Source organism: Salvia hispanica, chromosome 3 (genome assembly GCF_023119035.1).
Source record: "Salvia hispanica cultivar TCC Black 2014 chromosome 3, UniMelb_Shisp_WGS_1.0, whole genome shotgun sequence".
Taxonomy (NCBI): domain Eukaryota; kingdom Viridiplantae; phylum Streptophyta; class Magnoliopsida; order Lamiales; family Lamiaceae; genus Salvia; species Salvia hispanica.
The window spans coordinates 11,265,558-11,285,009 of record NC_062967.1 but is presented as its reverse complement, the minus strand read 5'-3'; the positions used below and the strand labels follow the sequence as shown (position 1 = coordinate 11,285,009).

General features: G+C 34.3%; 3 protein-coding genes across 4 annotated transcripts; 1 reads left to right on the top strand and 2 right to left on the bottom strand.

The window, feature by feature from the left end:
* The first annotated feature begins 138 nt into the window (after positions 1-138).
* On the top strand, positions 139-1,458 carry LOC125211201 (60S acidic ribosomal protein P2A-like). 2 transcript variants are annotated; one of them, XM_048110916.1, is made up of 4 exons: positions 139-258; positions 373-462; positions 926-1,152; positions 1,264-1,458. In XM_048110916.1, the coding sequence occupies exons 2-4, from the start codon at positions 375-377 to the stop codon at positions 1,288-1,290; spliced, it is 342 nt and encodes a 113-aa protein (XP_047966873.1). In that variant the 5' UTR covers positions 139-258; positions 373-374; the 3' UTR covers positions 1,291-1,458. The 2 variants fall into 2 exon arrangements, with proteins under 2 accessions (XP_047966873.1, XP_047966874.1); XM_048110917.1 differs by having other exon boundaries at positions 147-258; positions 352-462.
* Positions 1,459-2,712: 1,254 nt separating this feature from the next.
* Positions 2,713-7,905, bottom strand: LOC125214977 (peptidyl-prolyl cis-trans isomerase CYP71). The gene is made up of 13 exons (XM_048116241.1): positions 7,671-7,905; positions 7,466-7,551; positions 6,803-6,891; positions 6,254-6,493; positions 6,024-6,145; positions 5,436-5,511; positions 5,218-5,325; positions 4,953-5,129; positions 4,581-4,798; positions 4,225-4,357; positions 3,788-4,011; positions 3,067-3,220; positions 2,713-2,985 (listed from the first exon to the last, which is right to left on the bottom strand). The coding sequence occupies exons 1-13, from the start codon at positions 7,817-7,819 to the stop codon at positions 2,905-2,907; spliced, it is 1,857 nt and encodes a 618-aa protein (XP_047972198.1). The 5' UTR covers positions 7,820-7,905; the 3' UTR covers positions 2,713-2,904.
* A 2,711-nt stretch (positions 7,906-10,616) lies between these two features.
* Positions 10,617-13,672, bottom strand: LOC125212643 (serine/threonine-protein kinase D6PKL2-like). Its single transcript, XM_048112859.1, has 2 exons — positions 13,157-13,672; positions 10,617-11,508 (listed from the first exon to the last, which is right to left on the bottom strand). Exons 1-2 carry the CDS (start codon positions 13,627-13,629, stop codon positions 10,719-10,721), a joined length of 1,263 nt encoding a protein of 420 aa, XP_047968816.1. The 5' UTR covers positions 13,630-13,672; the 3' UTR covers positions 10,617-10,718.
* Positions 13,673-19,452: the final 5,780 nt, after the last annotated feature.

The following is a 19,452-nucleotide window of genomic DNA, read 5'->3' as shown; positions in this document are numbered from 1 at the left end:
TTGATTTGTTCCAACTATTCAAGTTTTGAATGATATTCAGAAAATTGAAGTTGTCAGGAAAAAGGGAAAAAAAATGGGAAAATGATTGGTAGATCCAAATTTGAAGGGCTTTGAAAAGCGAAGGCCCAAAAAGAAAGCCTAATAAAACGAAACCCTAACACACGAATGTGGAGTATATATGATACTACTATCTGTATTCCGAAACCATAGCTGCAAAGTAATTCTTCAGATCTACGCCTCCGTCCTCTAAATCTCCAAGTAATTCATTCTATTATACGTGGCTCCGTTTCTTGTTTCAATTTTTATGCTTTTTCTTCCTTAGCAATCAATACCAACACCAATAATTTTCAGTTTGTTTGTGATTTTTGATAGATATGAAGGTTGTAGCTGCTTACTTGTTGGCTGTGTTGGGCGGCAACTCTGCCCCCTCCGCCACTGATATTTCCGACATCCTCGGCTCAGGTTATTTTAGACTCCCTCACTGAATTGGTCGAATGAGTATTTATGCGCATCTTTCATTTAGGTTAGGTTAGGCTATATATGCACTTGGAGTTATGGAATTGTTTTTACTTACTAGGGCTTGTGAAGGTTGTATTCTGAGTTTTATAGATTTTTGTAATCGATTGCCTTCATAGTCTGCTAGATCGTGTTTCTGTGTCCACGTTCATTTGCGTCTTTAGCTATTGTATATTGTCCAGTATTCATTGTTATTAATGCAATGCATCTTATTAGTAGTGTTTCACATATGACTATTCATGATTCTATGTTTCTGAGATGTTGTCTGTTATGTTGAGGGCTGTGGTGACTTAATATTTTAGACATTTCCTGTTTATGAACAAGTAATAAGTGTCTCTTATGAATTTGAAGTATATATATTGGTTTAGGTATTTATTTGGTGTTTGCTCTAATACTATTTTTGTTTCAGTTGGAGCTGAGTTCGATCAGGATAGAGTCGAATTGCTCTTATCTCAAGTTGCTGGCAAAGATATCACTGAGTTGATTGCCGCTGGAAGGGAGAAATTGGCTTCAGTACCATCAGGAGGTGGTGCAGTTGCTGTCTCCGCACCTTCTGGTGGAGGTGGTGCTGCACCTGCTGCGGCTGCTGAGTCTAAGAAAGAAGAGAAAGTGGAAGAGAAGGAGGAGTCTGATGATGTGAGTTGCCAATACTTGTATTCTTTGTAAAACTTTCTTGATGCATATAGTTTCCTTGTTTACAACATGCTGCAATTGATCTCCCTATCTAATTGTTTATTTATTTTGCAGGACATGGGTTTCGGTCTCTTTGACTAAGAAGTTTGTCAACGATTGCTATGTCAATTGTTTGTTTTTTAACTTTTGTCGTAGTAGATTATGCTATCTTTATGGTATTGTTTTAATTGTAGTTGGAGAAGATTTTGATGCTTCAATGAGGCTTTGTGCACAATGATGATATTATATACACTCAATTTTGAATTTCAATTGTTATGTTTGATTAGTATCTCAATTTTCTCTACTTTTTTTGTTTGATTAACTCTCATATTTTGTTTTGGCTTTTGATTTTCGTTACTTACAAATGAGGGTTATTATAATTCTGGGAACCCCTAATGTTCTTCGCTGACATTCCCTCTTCTCATACAATCATTCTTCCCTTGCAAACTGCAAACCCATCAACTTCATCTGATCAATATGGTATACGCACATCGGTATATTTATATCTTTACAACCCATCCTTCATATCTAGATATCATCAATGTCAATCCAGGCATATGAGACCACCCTGCTTAGACCAGAATATCGCATAGAAGCTTTCGGAGAAGATCTCTTCTCAAACACAGGCAATTCCGCAATTATGATCTGAAAGCCAAAGAAGCCTCGAGTCCTTGATGTAGGTATAAAAATAGTCTTTATGATATGATCAATAAAATTCCAGCTAATATTCCTAAACATCATCTGAATTAAGCCGGAGTCCGTGATAAATTGACACTCACATCTAAGTTTGTGATAATATAGAATCTATTTCAAAATTTGTAGAAAATACAAATATTTATTAAAGTTAATTCATAGTATTAAGGACTAATAACCGTATTTTTCATTAGATCAAATCCAACTATTTTTTGTAAATTTGTTTGTTACTATATCGTAGTAGTGTATACATTTTTGTTTTGATATCAAAAGTGGTAGGGAACACACAGAAAATGGCTTGAAGTTATAAGCCCTAATTTTCTAAGTCAATCCCAAATAAATGACCTTTCTCGTACAACAAAAATTTCTTTATTTATTTGTTGCTAAGTACAACAAAATTCTCGGAGTACAAAATTTCATGTAAGCTCGAAATTTATGTAGACCTAGAAACTTATTTAGCTAAACCAGAATTTTAGTTCAATGCGTGAGTGGTTATAATATCATAAAATGGTCTTGAGCGAGAGTATGTCAGAAAATTCGTCAAAAATAACGGTCTGAGCTATGTATAATGGGTAAGGCGCAGATGCATACACATCATGTAATGCCAATATATAGTCCATGATATACAAATTTGGTACTGCACAAAACATTATCTCAGAGAAAAACTGCTAACAATAAAGAGTTACCAACAATACACACCTCGTTTCCTTTGTTCTTTCAAAAATCATTATCTTTCGCCTTAAGACCAACTTCTAACCCTTCTGCCTCTACACTTGACTAATCGGAGACAAACATGAGAAGATAATCGAACTTTCCAGTCACATGCGAGAAGAATGGAAGAGGCTCTGCACTCCTCATAACTGATAGCAATAACTCAATCGTTTTACAAGTTACAACTGTTGCTTATAGTTACTACTGAGGTCGATTAAAAGGAAAAATTGATAAAAAAAAGTCGTAAACATAGAAAGAGAAGTGGCCTCACATCTTCATGGCTTTCAACCAAGAGCTTCAAGGAAAATTGATTCAGTTAGGGATAGTCACGTTTAAGATTTTCACATCTTGATAAGGCTTATCTGTCTTGTCTGTCTTCACTTTTTCTATCCCCTGTTAAGTCAAAAAGACCAGTGAGCTATCAACCAAGCCTTAAATTGAAGACAGACATTGGATAATAAACAGAATGGGTACCTGTACAACATCCATTCCTTTAACCACTCTACCAAAAACAGTGTGCTTGTTGTCCAACCATGGAGTGGCAACAGTGGTAATAAAAAATTGGGAGCCATTGGTGTTCGGCCCAGCATTAGCCATTGAAACCGTGAAGGGCCTGTCATGCCGCAAACTGCAGAAACAAATAGAACGTTTATGAACATTGGAACTTATATAACAAAGGCAAGAGCGACCATGGTACTTGGTATCCTACGACCTACATATAAAATAATAAAATGGTTAGTAGTTATTCAATCCACAGACAAATACTGCAGCAAGGCTTCACCATACACCAATACAAAACCACATTTCCCATTGCACAACCAATATAACATTGTTAGCTTTGTCATAAATGAACAACCAACCACCACCTTTATCGGACCCATAAAAGATTTAGAGAACCACATTAAGAAGTCACATTGTTATAAATGGGTGGAAATAAATTAAAAATAAGCCCTATATGATCAAATATAGCAGTTAAAAGCATGCTTTCATTCTGGCAAGGATCATAAATTTTAGGCAACTCGAACCAAGGACCTTCTGGTGACATGTTGTCAGTGTCCATGAGCATGAATCAAGCAGATCATTAGTACATAAGTATTTTCCCAGGGTAAGGAGATCAAAAGCCTCAGAGGCAAGGGCACGACATATGCTTACCCAGGTGCAAGGATATTCTAACAGAATCAGAAGTCAAACATACCTTTTATGGAATTCATCTTCAAATTCCCTTCCCCATATAGATTGTCCACCAGTGCCATCTCCTAGAGGATCTCCTGTCTGAATCATAAATCCTCTGATGACCCGGTGGAAGATCAGATTGTCATAATAGCCATTTCTACAGTGTGTTGTGAAATTCTCCACTGTTCTTGGGCATTCTTCTGGATATAACCGCATGTGGATATCACCCATTGTAGTATGCATGATCTGGTAAACATGGGGTAGATGATCAGCTACTATTTAAAAATGATATTAGGACAAAAGAATAGGCTGGGGAGGGACAAACTAGCAAGCCCACAGCATCCAACCCTCTCATTAAGTGTCACTTAGAGAGGTTCTAAATAACCATAAAACATTTTCTAGAGAAAAGTCATAAAAAGGGACCCAGTTGGGGGGTAAAAAAGATACTACATCACTCACCACATTGTCTGGGAGAGAAGTCGTAACAGCTTTTCCAATATCTGATACTGCCAATAATTCATCAGCAGGTGGTTTTTCATTAAAGACATCTCTGCCCTTGGTAGTATCTTCAGGTTCCTCAGGTTCTCTCCGGCTAAAGACGCAACAACAATCATTCCCGCCAGGTTAGAGACGGAATTCAAATATATTATATCCATCATAGACACAGGTTTTCTACCACCATTAAGGTGTCAGTCATTTACAGTATCAGAATATCCATACAAGACCATCAATGGAATGGAAGAGAAAGATCGTTGATAACTTGATGCACTAAAAACATAGCACTTAACATTTAGTACAAGCACTATTATTAATACCTGAATAAGTAGATCCTATGCTTCTTAAAAGCACAGCACAAGAGAGTAGGATCTACAAATGGGTCTTTGCTTTCATTGGCATTTGCAGCAGCAGCAGGGATTTTCCGAGCTTTTTTACTGCTCTTTTCACCTTGATACAAGGCGATTCTTAGGAATCTATCATTGTTCTCTACCTTTCCGAGGATCCGGGAAACTCTGTTGGTGTGCAGATTTACAACCTATAAGAGACCAAGAGGAGTTACTCCCGTATAAACTGAAACCACACTATTTGTAATTTGTTGATAGAGAAATACAGTGATACAAGCATCAGAATATAAGCCATAAACATGCCAATATTATCACTTTTGTTTATGAAGACATTTTATATCTTACTTTAATTCCAAGGAGGGTGGCATATATGAGGAAGTTGGAGCTTTCATCAAAAACTGCATTAGGCTGTGGTACATTTTCTGTTTTCTCAATTTCTCTCTCTACAGCCATCCGTCGTCCAAAATCAATAGCCTCAAGCCTGTACAGAGGGACATCTCTCCTCTGGAGTTCTTGGGCCACCTACATAAGTAAGATGTTCAGTTTATATAACTACAGATAAAGTTGATTTAAGTCTAAACATAAATAGGTATAAGTATATAATCATTACGTCAAGAGATTCATCATATACTCGTCTCAGTTTTCCAGTTCTGAACCAAAACACACGTATTCTACGATCAGGAGATGTTATTGAAAATTGCTTCCCATCTGGACTGACCTAGAAAGGAGTTATAGAACAAGCAGTAAATAATGGATAAAAGCAACCAACCTTCATTCATATCTCCAATGAAAGAGAGACAGCGTATAACATACTACTAACTACAGTACCTCAATAGAAGAAACAGCAGTCTTGCATTTTACAATTGTGAAAAGGTCTGTATCACTTTTGAGTCTGAAATTCACCCTGCATGTTAATAAATAAATAAAAACCATTACATATTTACATTACACACAGAAACAAGTACCAAGCCAAGAAGTCCACAACAATTCTGTGATTCACATCTAATAGTCACCAGCCAATGAATTTCATAATCATATCTACCGCAAAAAATCCAAGCATCCAATGTAATAGGAGTAATAAAGTACAAAAGATAATTAATAAACCAAACTGGATCACATTCCTTTAACTCTTTGGAATCTGTTCAACAAATGGCCGCATAAAATACATAATCTAACACCTAACTGACTCCAATACACCCACCATAAGGATATCATTTGCCTTTAAAAAGGTAAGTACACTTGACTGTGTGAAACCTCGTTGAGATGGCATGTCTCATATCTTCATCTTTTACCCATAAAAAAACTTCAGTTGCAAGGGGCAGCAACAATTTAAAGAACATGAACATGAGAGAGAGAGCTTCAATATCTGGATACCGAAATCAAGCACATCTCAGTTCTGAGACATAGAAAGCTTACCCAGTATCCGGGAACTGAAGGGTTGAAGGATTCCAGTATTCAATGACTCCTTTGTCGTCTGCAGAAATCACAGTATCGTATTCATGGTTGTACTTCATAGATTTTATCGGTCCAAGGTGTATCTGCTCAAAAGATGCCGCACATGTTAGTTTGTTCTAAAAGCAATCTTATCCACTGCCAATCTCCAATCTCTGCTTCATATGTATTGCAAAAAAGAAAGAGGAAGATACCTCTTTAGATGCAATGGAATCATTTGAGCCCGAGCGAGCATCATATATGTGGATAGAGGGAGAATCACGATCACTAATTGCTAGTTTTCCCTTTACATCCCCTTGTTTGTAAACCCATTCAATGCAACCGGCCACAAAAGGAAGACGTATCATAGCCATCATATCATAGTTAAATACATCATAAATTTTCACGGATCGGTCATTTGAAATTGTACAACAAAGAGCACCATCAACGCTAACCTGCCAGACAATTAAAATAGGGGATTATTGATATGAACAGATCAGTTTGTAACAAACAAGGTATATCCAATAGAGACAAATGAATAAAATGATTACATAAACTAGAGAAATATGTAGGCGATCAAATCCCAGGTGGGGTGTGTTAATTGGAGTTATATCTCAGAAATGCTATTGTTACATGTAAGTTGTAGAAAATAAGGTTTGATAGGGAGGGGGGGAAAGGATGCATAAGAATTACCAGAACTAGGATGATATAAAATCACCTGATTATAAAAATGTTAATCAAGCATGACAAAAGGTGGAACTCACCGCAAGGCCTTCAATTGGACCAAGATGGGACCTAAAATGTTTTGCAAACTCTATACCAGTGGATTTTTTCTTCCAAAACTTTATATGTCCTGTAAAAAACCAATGCTTAGTACAGTAGTTGCAACCTAATATCAATGAAATGAAGAGTTCCAACAAAAAGGCAACATTACAGTAGGTTTTATACATAGGTTGTTATCAGTAGGTTTTAGATCATCAACTATGAAATTAACCCAAAAAACAGTATAACGCATTTTTGTGTGTCAAGAAGGTTGAAGTTTCATCTGTATTTACGAGTGACCTGATCCGACGAGCACTTCAACATAAAGAGATCAAATTCAGTTCTGTCCTATTTTGTCAGAGTCTCTATTTTCCGTAAAAGTTGGAAACTATCTTTACCACCAAGAGGAAAGATTTGTACTTCAAAACTTCCTCTTCACTAGTTTCCCTTTCACAAATTTAACAAAATTGCCATAACTTATTTTTCAATAGTCTCCACTAGTAGAGAAAACTCGAAAGGCAAGTGGAAATCAGAGGCTTCCAGGGATTATCTAAGGCAGTAAAAGTCAAAAAAATAAACACCCGAAATTGAGATTACAACAAAAAAATTGCATAAATTAAAACATCTAAGCAGCTAGATAACAGCTAAATTAAGCTATATGATACCATCCGCGCTTCCAGATATGAAAAACTCAGCCGCCGAAACAGCTACATGCGTAACCACATCGCGGTGCATATAACTCTTCTCGTACCTGAATTCAATCAATAGCAAATTAATCCATCACGCATTTTCCTCGACATGGCAAAACCCTGGATTCCAAAATCCCCGACCATAAACCCCTACATACGCAAATAGATGGGGATTACATACATATTGGCGGAGGGGAGCGCATCGAGATAGGCCTGTTCGAACTGGAGAGGGCGTTTGGGTCGGGCGCGGGGCGCCGGGCCGGGCCCAACCATGGGCTCTTCCTCCTCGGCGGCGGCAGAGTTACCGTTGTCGTTGTGAGCTGCTTCCATCCTCTCCTCTTCCAGATTAGTAGCGGAATGCGAGATTTAATTTGGGTTTTAGAATTTCACTACTGCGGGTGAATTTTTGAACGATGGAAAACACCAATTATATGAATCGTTTAAAATTTGTATTTTGGTAAAATATCATAAAATTTTAAAAATAAATTAGATTTGATGTGGGCCGGATGTTGGGAATTGGTTTGAGTGAAAGCCCATTATAATTCTATGTAGATGACTATTTTCAGCCCATTTCTAGTCCAGGCCTATACTGGATTTGACCCACCCGTTTTACATTTTGAATGAAGGGGACTAGTTTTACGACCACGTTACAATATGCTCTCCATATTTTTTTTTAGTGTTACTTTTTCTATTAAATAGTGAAATCTATAGTCTGACCATACATAAATACGTATTGTTTAGAACTGGATAGTAACACATTAATTTCCTAATCCCATAGAGCCTATAATTGAAATGCAAAAATGTTTGTAAACCTACGTTATTGTTGATAAAAACATGGATTATCAAATGTTTAGTAATCAAACAACCAAATTTCTTGTGATGGGAAACTAATGGCCATTTTCAGTCTTGATGACATAGAACACAAATTCAAGCTCTAAATAAAAGCAGGAAATACACAAATTCATTGACAACAACAATTGAAAATTAGGGACGTAGTACATAGCTACATAAGTTTCTAAATGTTCATGATTGGTGTAAAATTGACCTTGTAGTCAAGTAAGTCACTCAGGATGAAAGCTTCAAAGGATTATAACGGATTCAACTTCAATAGATAACATAACAGTTGAAATATTGATATCTTATTATAAACATTTTTGTGTCAAACTTATCAAACATTATCAAGCAAATAGTACAAGTCTTGAATGTTTTATTCAAGCTCCACTGCATTTTCATTTTGTTTTCCATTTGTAAGCTGTAACTTTTCCCTCTAACACACTGCAAATTGTGTCACCTAGCCTCAGCCAAATAGATTCAGAAAACATGAGAAATAGAATGTGATCTAGGGTTTGAGATCTTACACATTTAAAACTTTTAGCTGGTGTTGTCAAAGTTTCAAATTCAGCGGCTAAGTAAGGGGTTTTGGGGTTGTTTCTCAGATAAAGACTTGAGTCTTTTCTCTCGAACATGTGCGACTGTCGGTAAAGCTAGATGGATGCTAGCTGATTTGTGGTTGTGCTATATCCAAACCTTTAACATATTTGTCATGTTTGATATTCTTATCATTCTATGTCTGTAATCTTTAGATTTGTTATCTTTAATATCGATCTAACATTTGTTCTATTTCTTACAAACTATCGTATAATTATTCGTTGTGTAAACCGCAGATCCAATCGTTACAAATTGTTAATATATCATGGTGAATGAGTTTGAGTTTAAAAACAGCAAAGGAAAATAGATACTAGTATTAGAGGAGAAAATGAGATAAATATTTAGGACCACGGAATGAGTGACAGTGATGGGCCGGTCTTCATGGGCCCAATGGCTTAATAATGTAACATACGGTGCCTAAAAGTCCAAGAAGATAATAACGTTGCCATTGCAGTCTCACTGTCTTTGTACGAAGAAGATATCCATATCTTTGTTATTAATTTTGTTTGCTTCTTTTTATAAAATGTTGTTATGCATGTCTAAAAAATTTCATGTTTTTATTTATTATATTAGTCTATAGCGACATACCATGTATTGCGCCTGTGGTCTGTAGGTATGAAAAATCAGAATATTGTTTAGGTACTTTATATACGTATATATATGAATAATTGTTTTGCAAATAATGACTGACTTTCATTTCTTTTTGGAGATAAAATCATTGTACCTAACTTTGTAATAACTTATATGAAATCCTCACTTTATTTTCAATAAAATTTAACTTTCTACTCATTGGAAACTTAAATTTGAGCTACTAAGTACTACTCCATATTGCAATCATCAACTCCAAACTATGATTTTAGTTTATAGTTAAAAACTTCATATTTTATTAGGTAAGTTTTGTTGAAATTTAGCATGAACTTAATGTAATTAAGTAGAATTATAGTATAATCTTTCTATACAAAGAAGATGGAAATTTGTTGTTTTATATACGTAAACAAAACTCTTGATGAATAAACAAACAACCACGTACACACAAAAAATGTAGTGGATTTCCGATGTAATGGTTGTCGGCATCAAATACTGTTTTGATGCATTTTGTCGACAAATGATAGACATTAATACAGGCATTGACTTATACTATCAAATAAACTAAGCTGTCACACCTTATAGAATTTAAATAAATAGAAAACGAAGTTTCCTCTGTCCCCTTTTAATTGCAAGGAAGTATGGGCTATCAAACAACGAGTGTTTTTTTAGCTCTTTGTTGTGAGCAAATTTTGGGTCCTTTTCAATGTTGGCGCCACATGTATGTCAAACAAACATTCGTGAAAGTTACCCTTTTATATATATCCATTTTGCAGCCTATTTTTCCACACACATGACATGCATATCAGATTTTATTGTGGTGATAAATTGTGAAGTTTACAAATTATACTTATTCTAAAATTAATTAAGAAAAGGATCGCTTAGGCCGCCGCCTCTAACAAGATTAGTGCACAAGTGGCTCAAGGTGATAGGAAAATTAGTTAGAATGTTTCACAAGTTAAATATTTTACATAATATTCAGTCATTGTCTAATAACTATTTTTTCTTGAAGTCCAAATCACAAAAACAGGAGATTAAAAAAAATTGAACTATTTTAATCTGATTAAACGCCAGGTCGTGGATCAATTTAATTATATGCGAAAATTAAGTCGACAAGTTCACTAATCAATTTCACTTTCTTACAAAAAAATGCAAATTTTTTTTTTGAACAACAGTAGCTAGATTGACATTCATATTGCAAAAACTGTTTGTGGTGCTAGTAATAGTCAACAATGTTGTCTTGATTAGTTAAGACTTCTCTCTTAAACGGAGGAGGAACAAAAGGGGGAGATGCACATCTCAATAGCGCCCAATTGACTCCATTGAAGAAGGGGTGCTTCTTAATTGCCGACGCGCCCATGGTCGAACCCATACGTTGGTTCGGGTCCTTCACGAGCAATTGTGACATCAAGTCCTTGGCCGCACTAGGTATGGCCGGCTCCTTAGGGAACTCGAGCGCCCGTGCCATAATATTCGCTAGGGTAATCTCATGGTCCATCCCGCGAAAAGGCGTCACTCCATAGAACAACTCATATATGAATATCCCCAAGGTCCACCAATCCACCGCGCTACCGTGCCCTTCCCCAGAGACGATCTCGGGTGCTAGGTACTCGTGGGTCCCGACAAACGACATAGAGCGGATATCTATAGGCTCAGCCACAAAGGCGGGTCCCGCGTGGCGGTCAGGCTTCTTCTTACGCTTGCGCCTAGGGTTAAAGCACGACACGGACGGAACGATGCAATTTGGAAGGATGCAAGAGGTGGAGCGGAAGGGCTGGGTGTCGATGGCGTGCTCGCTCAAAGGCGGTGCGTTTGGCTGATTGTGGCTCGATATTACTTGAGCCGGTGTGGAGGTAGAGTCGTCACACATCAAAGAGAGATCGAAATCGGTTAGCATTATATGGCCGTCGGATCGAACCAATATGTTCTCCGGCTTAAGATCACGATATACAATTCCTACCATGTGAATGTACTCCAAAGCTGCGACAACTTCAGATGCATAAAACCTGGTTAAATAACATGGCATCAAAACATTGATCAATAAAAAAATTAAAAGAATTACAATCAAAGTCAAATAATGTAGAAGCCTATTGATTATAATATATAGTTATCACAGTTTTGTAGTCAATACCAAAATCTACAAGACAAAACACAAAAGTGTCCTAACAATGTGACACAAGATCATTACAACATTGAGGATAAATGGATAGTATGAAACTATATCTTAAGTCAATCATGTCTTAAATCATAGTGTGTAGAATGAGCCAATGCCTAGATCCCCCACCAACCCCACACAAAACTAACTTTTATTAATTCCCATGCAACAGAGAAGAAAAAAAGATAAAGGGGCTTTTGTGAGTTCCTTTGCCCCATCTCTAAATTTCAACATTTTGTACTACTATTGTTCAGTTTTTGTTGTCTTTTTATGATTCCTTTCGCGAAATGGTAAATTTGAATGAGGAAAACATCGAGGTAATAATAGTAATCTGTCCAAAAATAAAACAATAAAATGTGATACGCATCAAAATACTTTGAAACCAACCCTTTTCATGAAATAGACAGAGAAGGAAGGTAACATATGCCAAACGACAAAATTAATTATATCTTTTATTTATGTTCTACGGAATGACTGACCAGAAAATAAGATTTGACAGTAATTTTTTAATTTGATAAATGTCAAATATCCAATCATGTAGGGGCCACATAGTAATTTCGTATGGGGTCACCAGATAGTGATGAAAATTTTCAAAGAAGGAAAATATGTAATCCCCTAAATTCAGCAAAAGTTAATCCAAACATATTTCACTGGATTCTGTGGCATTTTGCCTCGTTTCAAGGATCCTCTACATAAATATATGGACAAAATAGAAATTTCTCCCCCAAATTCCTCAATTACTATCAATATTATCGCTTTATTGGTCAAACGTGAATCTATTAGTCTTTGTATTCGAAGTTGAACAAATAATATTAAAAAAAGTAGCATTAGTTTGGGGATTATTAAAACACATAAATTCACGGACCACGTGAAGTTAATAGGTCAACCATAATTAGTAAATATTCGAGCTAAAGTGATTGGCAATCAGTAAATTGTGCCTTAACTACAATTAATAGCCTGTTTGAGCTGGCAGCCAACTTTATAAAAGATTATTGCATATAGGTGTACATCCAGAAATTAAATGACCGTCAAAATGCAGTTATATATATTTACAACCAAAACGTACTTACACTCCAAATTAACTAGTAACTGAATGTGTTAATTGTTTGATTATGAATTTGGACATCACGTGAGGCAATAATTACTCGTCAGCTGTCACCATTTCATTTCCATTATCCGCCCTAGCATAGCTTCCCTCTCTACAGTAGAAATCTGTTTTCTCACACTCAAACCGGACAGTGTCACAGTAGTTACCCACAGCCTGGGGCCCACCACCTACGTGAGGGCCCCACTTCCCCGTATGTACATATAATCATAGATGGAGTATACTTTTGCACTGATTTTACTACTAATAATATTGTTGAAAAAAAAATCTCTATTTTTTAAATGTACAATTGAATAGAAATTGTAATTATTATTTATAAATTGAAGCGTAATTAGATATAATTAGGGCGGGGATATGCATGGTATGATTTGGGATAAAGAGATTAAGAAGAGACCTGACGGCGGAGTCGGGGAAGCGTTTGTAGGGCTGGCGCTGGCGGAGGACGTGGAGGTCGCCGCCGGGGCAGAACTCGGTGAGGAGGCAGGACCATTTGGGGGAGTCGAGGGCGGCGTAGAGAGTGGGGAGGAAGGGGTGGTCCAGCATTTCGAGGATTTCCTTCTCAGTCCGAGCCCTCCCTTCCTTGTTGCGGCTAGCCAGCTCCTTCTTGTCCATCACCTTGGCCGCGAACAGCGCCTTCGCCGGCGGCTTGAGCTCGGCCAGGTAGACGGAGCCGATGTCGCCGGCGCCGAGGCGGTGGAGGAAGCGGATGTCGGAGAGGGAGAGGGGAGGGAAGCGGGTGGAGGAGGAGGCGGTCCAGTCGGAGCTGGAGCTGGTGGAGCGCTGGATGTCGGTGGCGGTGGTGGTGGTGGTGGAGTTGAAGCTCATGCTGGCGAGGTCGTTGGCTATGTCGTCGGCGCTCGCCTCCATTTCTCTACCTGTTGAGTGAGAGAGAGAGAGAGGGATTGGAAGATGGAAGATTTGATTTGATTAGAGACGATTCAGTACAAAGTGTAGAATATAGGACGCTTCATTGGGCCCCACTTATGCTATGGACTTCTATTTACTTTTTTCATTTTTAATGTTTTTCCATCTTAAATCCAATATTTTCCCTCTATAAATTTTTTGGTTTAACTAAATAACTACTCGTACTTATATATTCCAACACCCAATCTATGAACTTCAATAGCTTGCATTAATATTTGGAGGAGTACCTTATTCATCTAATAGAATCAATACGAATCATAGTCATTAATATATTTAGGGGCGTTCGGTTTATAAGATTGTATCACAGATGAAATATGTATTGGGTTTGGTTCATGAGATTCAATCACACAATTAAGTTCTAAATGGATAATCATGGAATAATTAGTCATAGCTAATCCTCTATGACTAAAATAATCTCATAATTTAATCTTAGATTGTATCTTGGTATTATTTTATTTAGTAAATCGAACGCCACCTTACTATTTTTTAATTATTTATATTAATTTACAAAAATACAAAAATATACATAAACGAAAAAAATACTGCCATCGACTTCAATTCGGTGGTATTATCTGGCCATTTAGATACAAAGTCACTCTGCCTTCAGTAGTTTTGTAATCTAAGTTGGTCGAAATTTTCCACCAAAGACAATGGAATCAATTTTTAAAATAAAAGGAACTAAAATTATTTAGTACTTATTAGAGAGAGAACGAAGGAGAATGTGAAGGGATGAATATATTTATAGATGAAAAAAACAATTTCGGATGTACGTGCCATTCATTCATGTATTGGGCACTTGACTCGTGCTTAAACAAGCACAATAAAATCGTTAAAAAGCACGGCGGTGTTCTGGATGCCCTAAACTAATCAAGCAATTTGTAAATTATTCGAATTTTGATTTTATTCAACCTTATTTCGTAAAGTCCATTTGCTAGATAAACTAATCCTTATAGTTTGCTGTTATATTTTAGAAAAAAGTAGTACTACGTACTACTATTAATTAAATAGAATAAAATGGACATGTTATATGTTTTTCAATATAACAAAGTATTAAGAAAAAATAATTAATACTTTAAATATTAACTTCAATTCGGAATGTTTTTTATGCATAATAATATTGGATTCAACTTAATTTGATCATATCCTGATTTTTGCGCAATAATTGTAGTAAGTCTGTAGCTCATTATGTTATATTGTCAATAAAATATAGTATATCTTAAAAAAAATTTAAACATAAACTTAAATTCGAAATGTTTGCTTATGCTCGAATAAGTTTAAAATCCTTGATATATTCGATAAAATAAACAAATAGGAGTAGAACTTAAGTACTACTAGTATAATAACTTGATTCGATTATACCGTGATTTTGGGCAATAAATATGGAGTCTTTGTCGAGTTTTGGGCTTGTGTAATGACAAAACTGATTATTATGTTTAGATTTGTAAGATATTAGAAACTACCGATTCGACTAAATGCAATATTCCGTCGAAGAATGATTTATTGATTATGTATTAAATCGAAATGGTTGTTTGAACTTTATTATGGAGTATGTTTTTTTAATCAATTGATAATAGGCATTAATTAGTAGTCATAATTGTAACAACGAACAACCAACAAGAGTTCTGTTTTCGCAACAGTTATGGGGAGTATTATTTTGTTTTCTTCTCATACTAATAATTCATGTATACTATAAGATTATGTATTTTTGTGGGCATCAATAATTTGTTTTAAAGCTTACAATATCATAAATAATTTAATTAGATCGTAACTACATCGGTTGAGAATCGAGTTTATGATTACTCGAACATTTATTATGATAAATATTCATATAGTAATAAAATCAATAACTAGGTGTAAATATAGTTCTTAATTAGAGTAATGGACAGTACATCAGTTAATTCTTACAATCATACTAGTATAAATTCTTTCTTTATTAATTATCCTTTCTCATTTTTATACTTTATAATTGCTCTGATTATTTATCATTTCATATAATTGAACATTTTAGGGGTCAAGGAAGTTCAAAATGTTAGCACAAAATAAGTAGTGGAGTAGTAACAAATAATATATAATCAAATATACTAATAAATATTTATTTGCATTTTCATATCATGGGTTTATAGATTTATGTATGGATTTAGGGGATGGAGGAGGGTTCTCATTTTGAAATTTCGAAGGCATTTATAGATTCTAATTTCTGACTTCATATATTTATGCTATGCGATGTTGCAACAACATTTCTGTACCATAAGTACCTGAAATATGCAGTACACTCATCTTAATTTTCTAGTAGCATTTATTTACTTCCATAAATCTATTTATGTCAATTTATTGGCGTAGATTAGTAGAGGGAGGAGACTGGTAGGTTTCCACTTCGCACTTTCCTTTTGAGATTTCAATTTCACACTAGCATTCAACAATTTTGCATATCAAATTTTATGTTGAGAATTGTGGTTCATTTTCTTCTTTTTGAATCATCCACCAAACTTTCATTAGTTTATACTTGGTTCTTATTAATATTGATCTTTAGATAAATTGTAGAAGAGCACAAACCTATATGACAGAGGATAAATGTTTAATTTTCTTTTGATTTAACCAATAGAGTTATGCTCTCTAATTTTATTGCAAAAAAAAAAAGAAAAAGAAAAAATATTTTTTCGATTCTTAATCATAGAACTTTTTTACCTAAAATAGCATGCCCAAATCACCAACGTAGCCCAATTAATATTTCAAGATCGAGCCCAGATGTCGAGTTGATCATTTTTTCAAAGCCCAATTCTTGTATCCAATTAACTCCATTCGAAGACCACAACCATCCACTGAAATTTAATTATAGCAACTGAAATATATGTATGTCCGATTTCAAAAATAAAAAATTTATAACTTATAAGTCATATAAATTAAAAATTTAGAACTATATACGAAAATTTTGTTTCGTGCAAATTCGGTATAGAATTATGAAACTAAAACCATCTGATTATACGGGATATGGATAATGGATGCATGGTGAATTCATGCTCTTATTAAATTATAATCACGATTAATAAATCGTGATTCATGATATATAAATCCTTAATTGAAATGATCAAACTTTCACTAAAATCTAATGAGCATCTGATTTACCCTTGACTAATTAATAAATTACTCCATAATAATTTCGGTCAAATAATAACAGGGTTTTTTTTGTCATTGGGAAAAAAATGTACGCAAAATATAACACATATTTCTCTCTATTTTATGTTGGTTCTTGCGTTGGAAAAAGTATAGACATAACACATATTTCTCTCTATTATATTTTGGTTGATGTCCAACCATGTTGGAGTTGGGCATTAAAAAAAGTAAAAAACCAGTACGGTTGGACATTAAAAAAAACCCAAGTACTGTAATAAAAACATAGACCATATAGGGAATCGAATCATCATATCATCGATTTGTTTTTAAAAATCACAGTTAATAGCAATTACACCTAAAGATGAAATAGGTGTAAAGGTCCTTTTTTTGGGTGGCCAATAATATTGGTACTATAATTAAGTGTGGTTGCAATTAAATGTCAAGAGTTTCAATTCTTTGAATATATGTATATACTTTTATTTTACTCCTTGTTATAACTCATTTACTTTATATATTTTGTATGTTATTGCACAAGAATTAAGTTTATTGAGGATGTATTAACAATAAGATAATTTTAGTCAAAAAAATATGTTTGTGCGCAATGATGATCCACATGTACGAATGATGGGGCATTTCTCCTCTTTATGATTCTACCAAAATTATCTATAAATACTCCCAATTATACAAAAAATTATAAAAATATACTGCTTTTTGAGATGTTTTGATTAATTGATTGCGCAACTGTAAATTATATATGGTCCCAAGAGACAGTTCAATAGTACATGCATTTGATTGCATTGACATATCTATTTTGGGTTAACTTATAAGTACATTATTTTATGGTATTGACGCATGTAATTGTAATCAACTCACACTCTAACAAGTGTGGTGAGATTGGGCCCATTTGGTTTAATTGTGACTATTTTACTAATTTGACTAGAGGTAAAAAACGATTTTGAAATAGTGATACAAATTGTATTCGAAAAGAAGTACTACTACTATATATGTTAATAGGATAAGGTTGTTTTCAATTTATTGAAAGCAAATTTTGTCATTCTTATATTTCAAATGAAGAGTAATGATGGGAATGTGTCTTTTACTTCACTTTAAGGTAAAACACCCCGCCGTTAATAGCTACAAAAAGTCTTTGCCATCATCATTGGACTTCACCATTTTTCAATACATATACAAGATGATCGATCTAATTTAGATGTTTTGTATAACTTGCACCCTTAAGCGAATGCTTTAGACTAAAAATATTAGCGATCTGATTCCTTGTCATGTCATATTTAAAAATTAAAAATAAGTACTCTCTCGTTATATGGTAGTTCGAATCATTTTTTCATTTGTTAGTTGAATCAATTTTTTTTTTAAATAACAAATTTTTTCATTCATAGTTTATTTTCTCTGCTTTTCTCTATCTCCTATTACTTTATCACTCAATCCGTTCTATAATAGTAGAGTCATTTTGTCATTTCGATACGTTACATAGCAGTGAAGTCATTTCATTTTAGTATAAGTCAACACATTTCTTTTCACTTATTATACTATCTCTTATTTTATTCTCTCTTCATCCTAATACCTTTGGACACTTCCTACTTCATTCTTCATTTACTTAATTAACTTCATACAATTTTTCTTAAATCGCATGCTGAAAAGAAATATCCCCACTACTGCAGAATAAAGAGAGTATCTATTTATTTAATATACTACTCTATATCTCTTTCTTAATCTTCATGACGAAACAAATGACTCTACTACCACCGAACGGAGGAAGTGTTATAAAATTGAGAAATGCCCCTCTCTCCCCTCAACCACGGTCAGTTGTGAGGGCAAATGTAACTAAGCGGTTTCTCACTCTTTTATTTTATTAACCAAATATCATTGGTTGATAATATTATATTTAAAATTTAAATATATTTTATAAAATTTATAGTAGTAATATTTTTATAAGAAAAAGTTTAAAAATAAAGTAGATAATAGTATATGGTTAAGTCGAATGAAGGTTGATAATGTGTAAAAGATATAAATTAATTTAACCTTAAAAGATTGATGGTTAAGTTGGATGATTGTTGATTAAGTTGAATGAAGGTTGATAATGTGTAAAAGATATAAATTAGTTTAATCTTAAAAGATTGATGGTTAAGTTGGATGATTGTTGATTAACATAATTTTATCGTAATAACGATATGCTATTGTAATATACTACTCCTTAAAAAAGTTATATGTGTATATATATGGCGATAAAAATATCATGAAAATTTGTTATGAAATTCATTGTATGGTTGGGTTTTATTAATTACTAGTATCAACCCCGTGCGTTGCACGACCTATTAAATTTTAAATTAAATAGTCAATTAAATAAATGAAATGAGAAAATATAAAATTATACATGGTTTATAGATCCCAAATAAAATTATACAACTTTATAAAATATATAATATTTATGAAATAAAAATTAAATAGTGATACAACATAAAAGAGTTTATTGATTATGCAATTGTACACATATAGTGATTGACCGGTATTCAACCTATTATCAATCCAATCTTTCATCGAGGTGAACTCAACTATATGAAATATAATATTTTTTAAATAACAAAAACATTAAAAATCATTATAGAATATTAAATCTTGAAAGACAACATGAGAAGC

Excerpts from the sequence above, each read along its gene's own strand:
- LOC125211201 (XM_048110916.1), top strand. The coding sequence starts at position 375 with ATGAAGGTTGTAGCTGCTTACTTGTTGGCTGTGTTGGGCGGCAACTCT. Across the intron at positions 463-925 it reads TTCCGACATCCTCGGCTCAG|TTGGAGCTGAGTTCGATCAG; the intron begins GTTATTTTAGAC and ends TTTTTGTTTCAG. Across the intron at positions 1,153-1,263 it reads AGAAGGAGGAGTCTGATGAT|GACATGGGTTTCGGTCTCTT; the intron begins GTGAGTTGCCAA and ends TTTATTTTGCAG.
- LOC125214977 (XM_048116241.1), bottom strand. The coding sequence starts at position 7,819 with ATGGAAGCAGCTCACAACGACAACGGTAACTCTGCCGCCGCCGAGGAG. Across the intron at positions 4,799-4,952 it reads CCACCCTCCTTGGAATTAAA|GTTGTAAATCTGCACACCAA; the intron begins GTAAGATATAAA and ends GGTCTCTTATAG. Across the intron at positions 3,221-3,787 it reads GAAGATGAATTCCATAAAAG|TTTGCGGCATGACAGGCCCT; the intron begins GTATGTTTGACT and ends TTGTTTCTGCAG.
- LOC125212643 (XM_048112859.1), bottom strand. The coding sequence starts at position 13,629 with ATGGAGGCGAGCGCCGACGACATAGCCAACGACCTCGCCAGCATGAGC. Across the intron at positions 11,509-13,156 it reads TTCCCCGACTCCGCCGTCAG|GTTTTATGCATCTGAAGTTG; the intron begins GTCTCTTCTTAA and ends TTATTTAACCAG.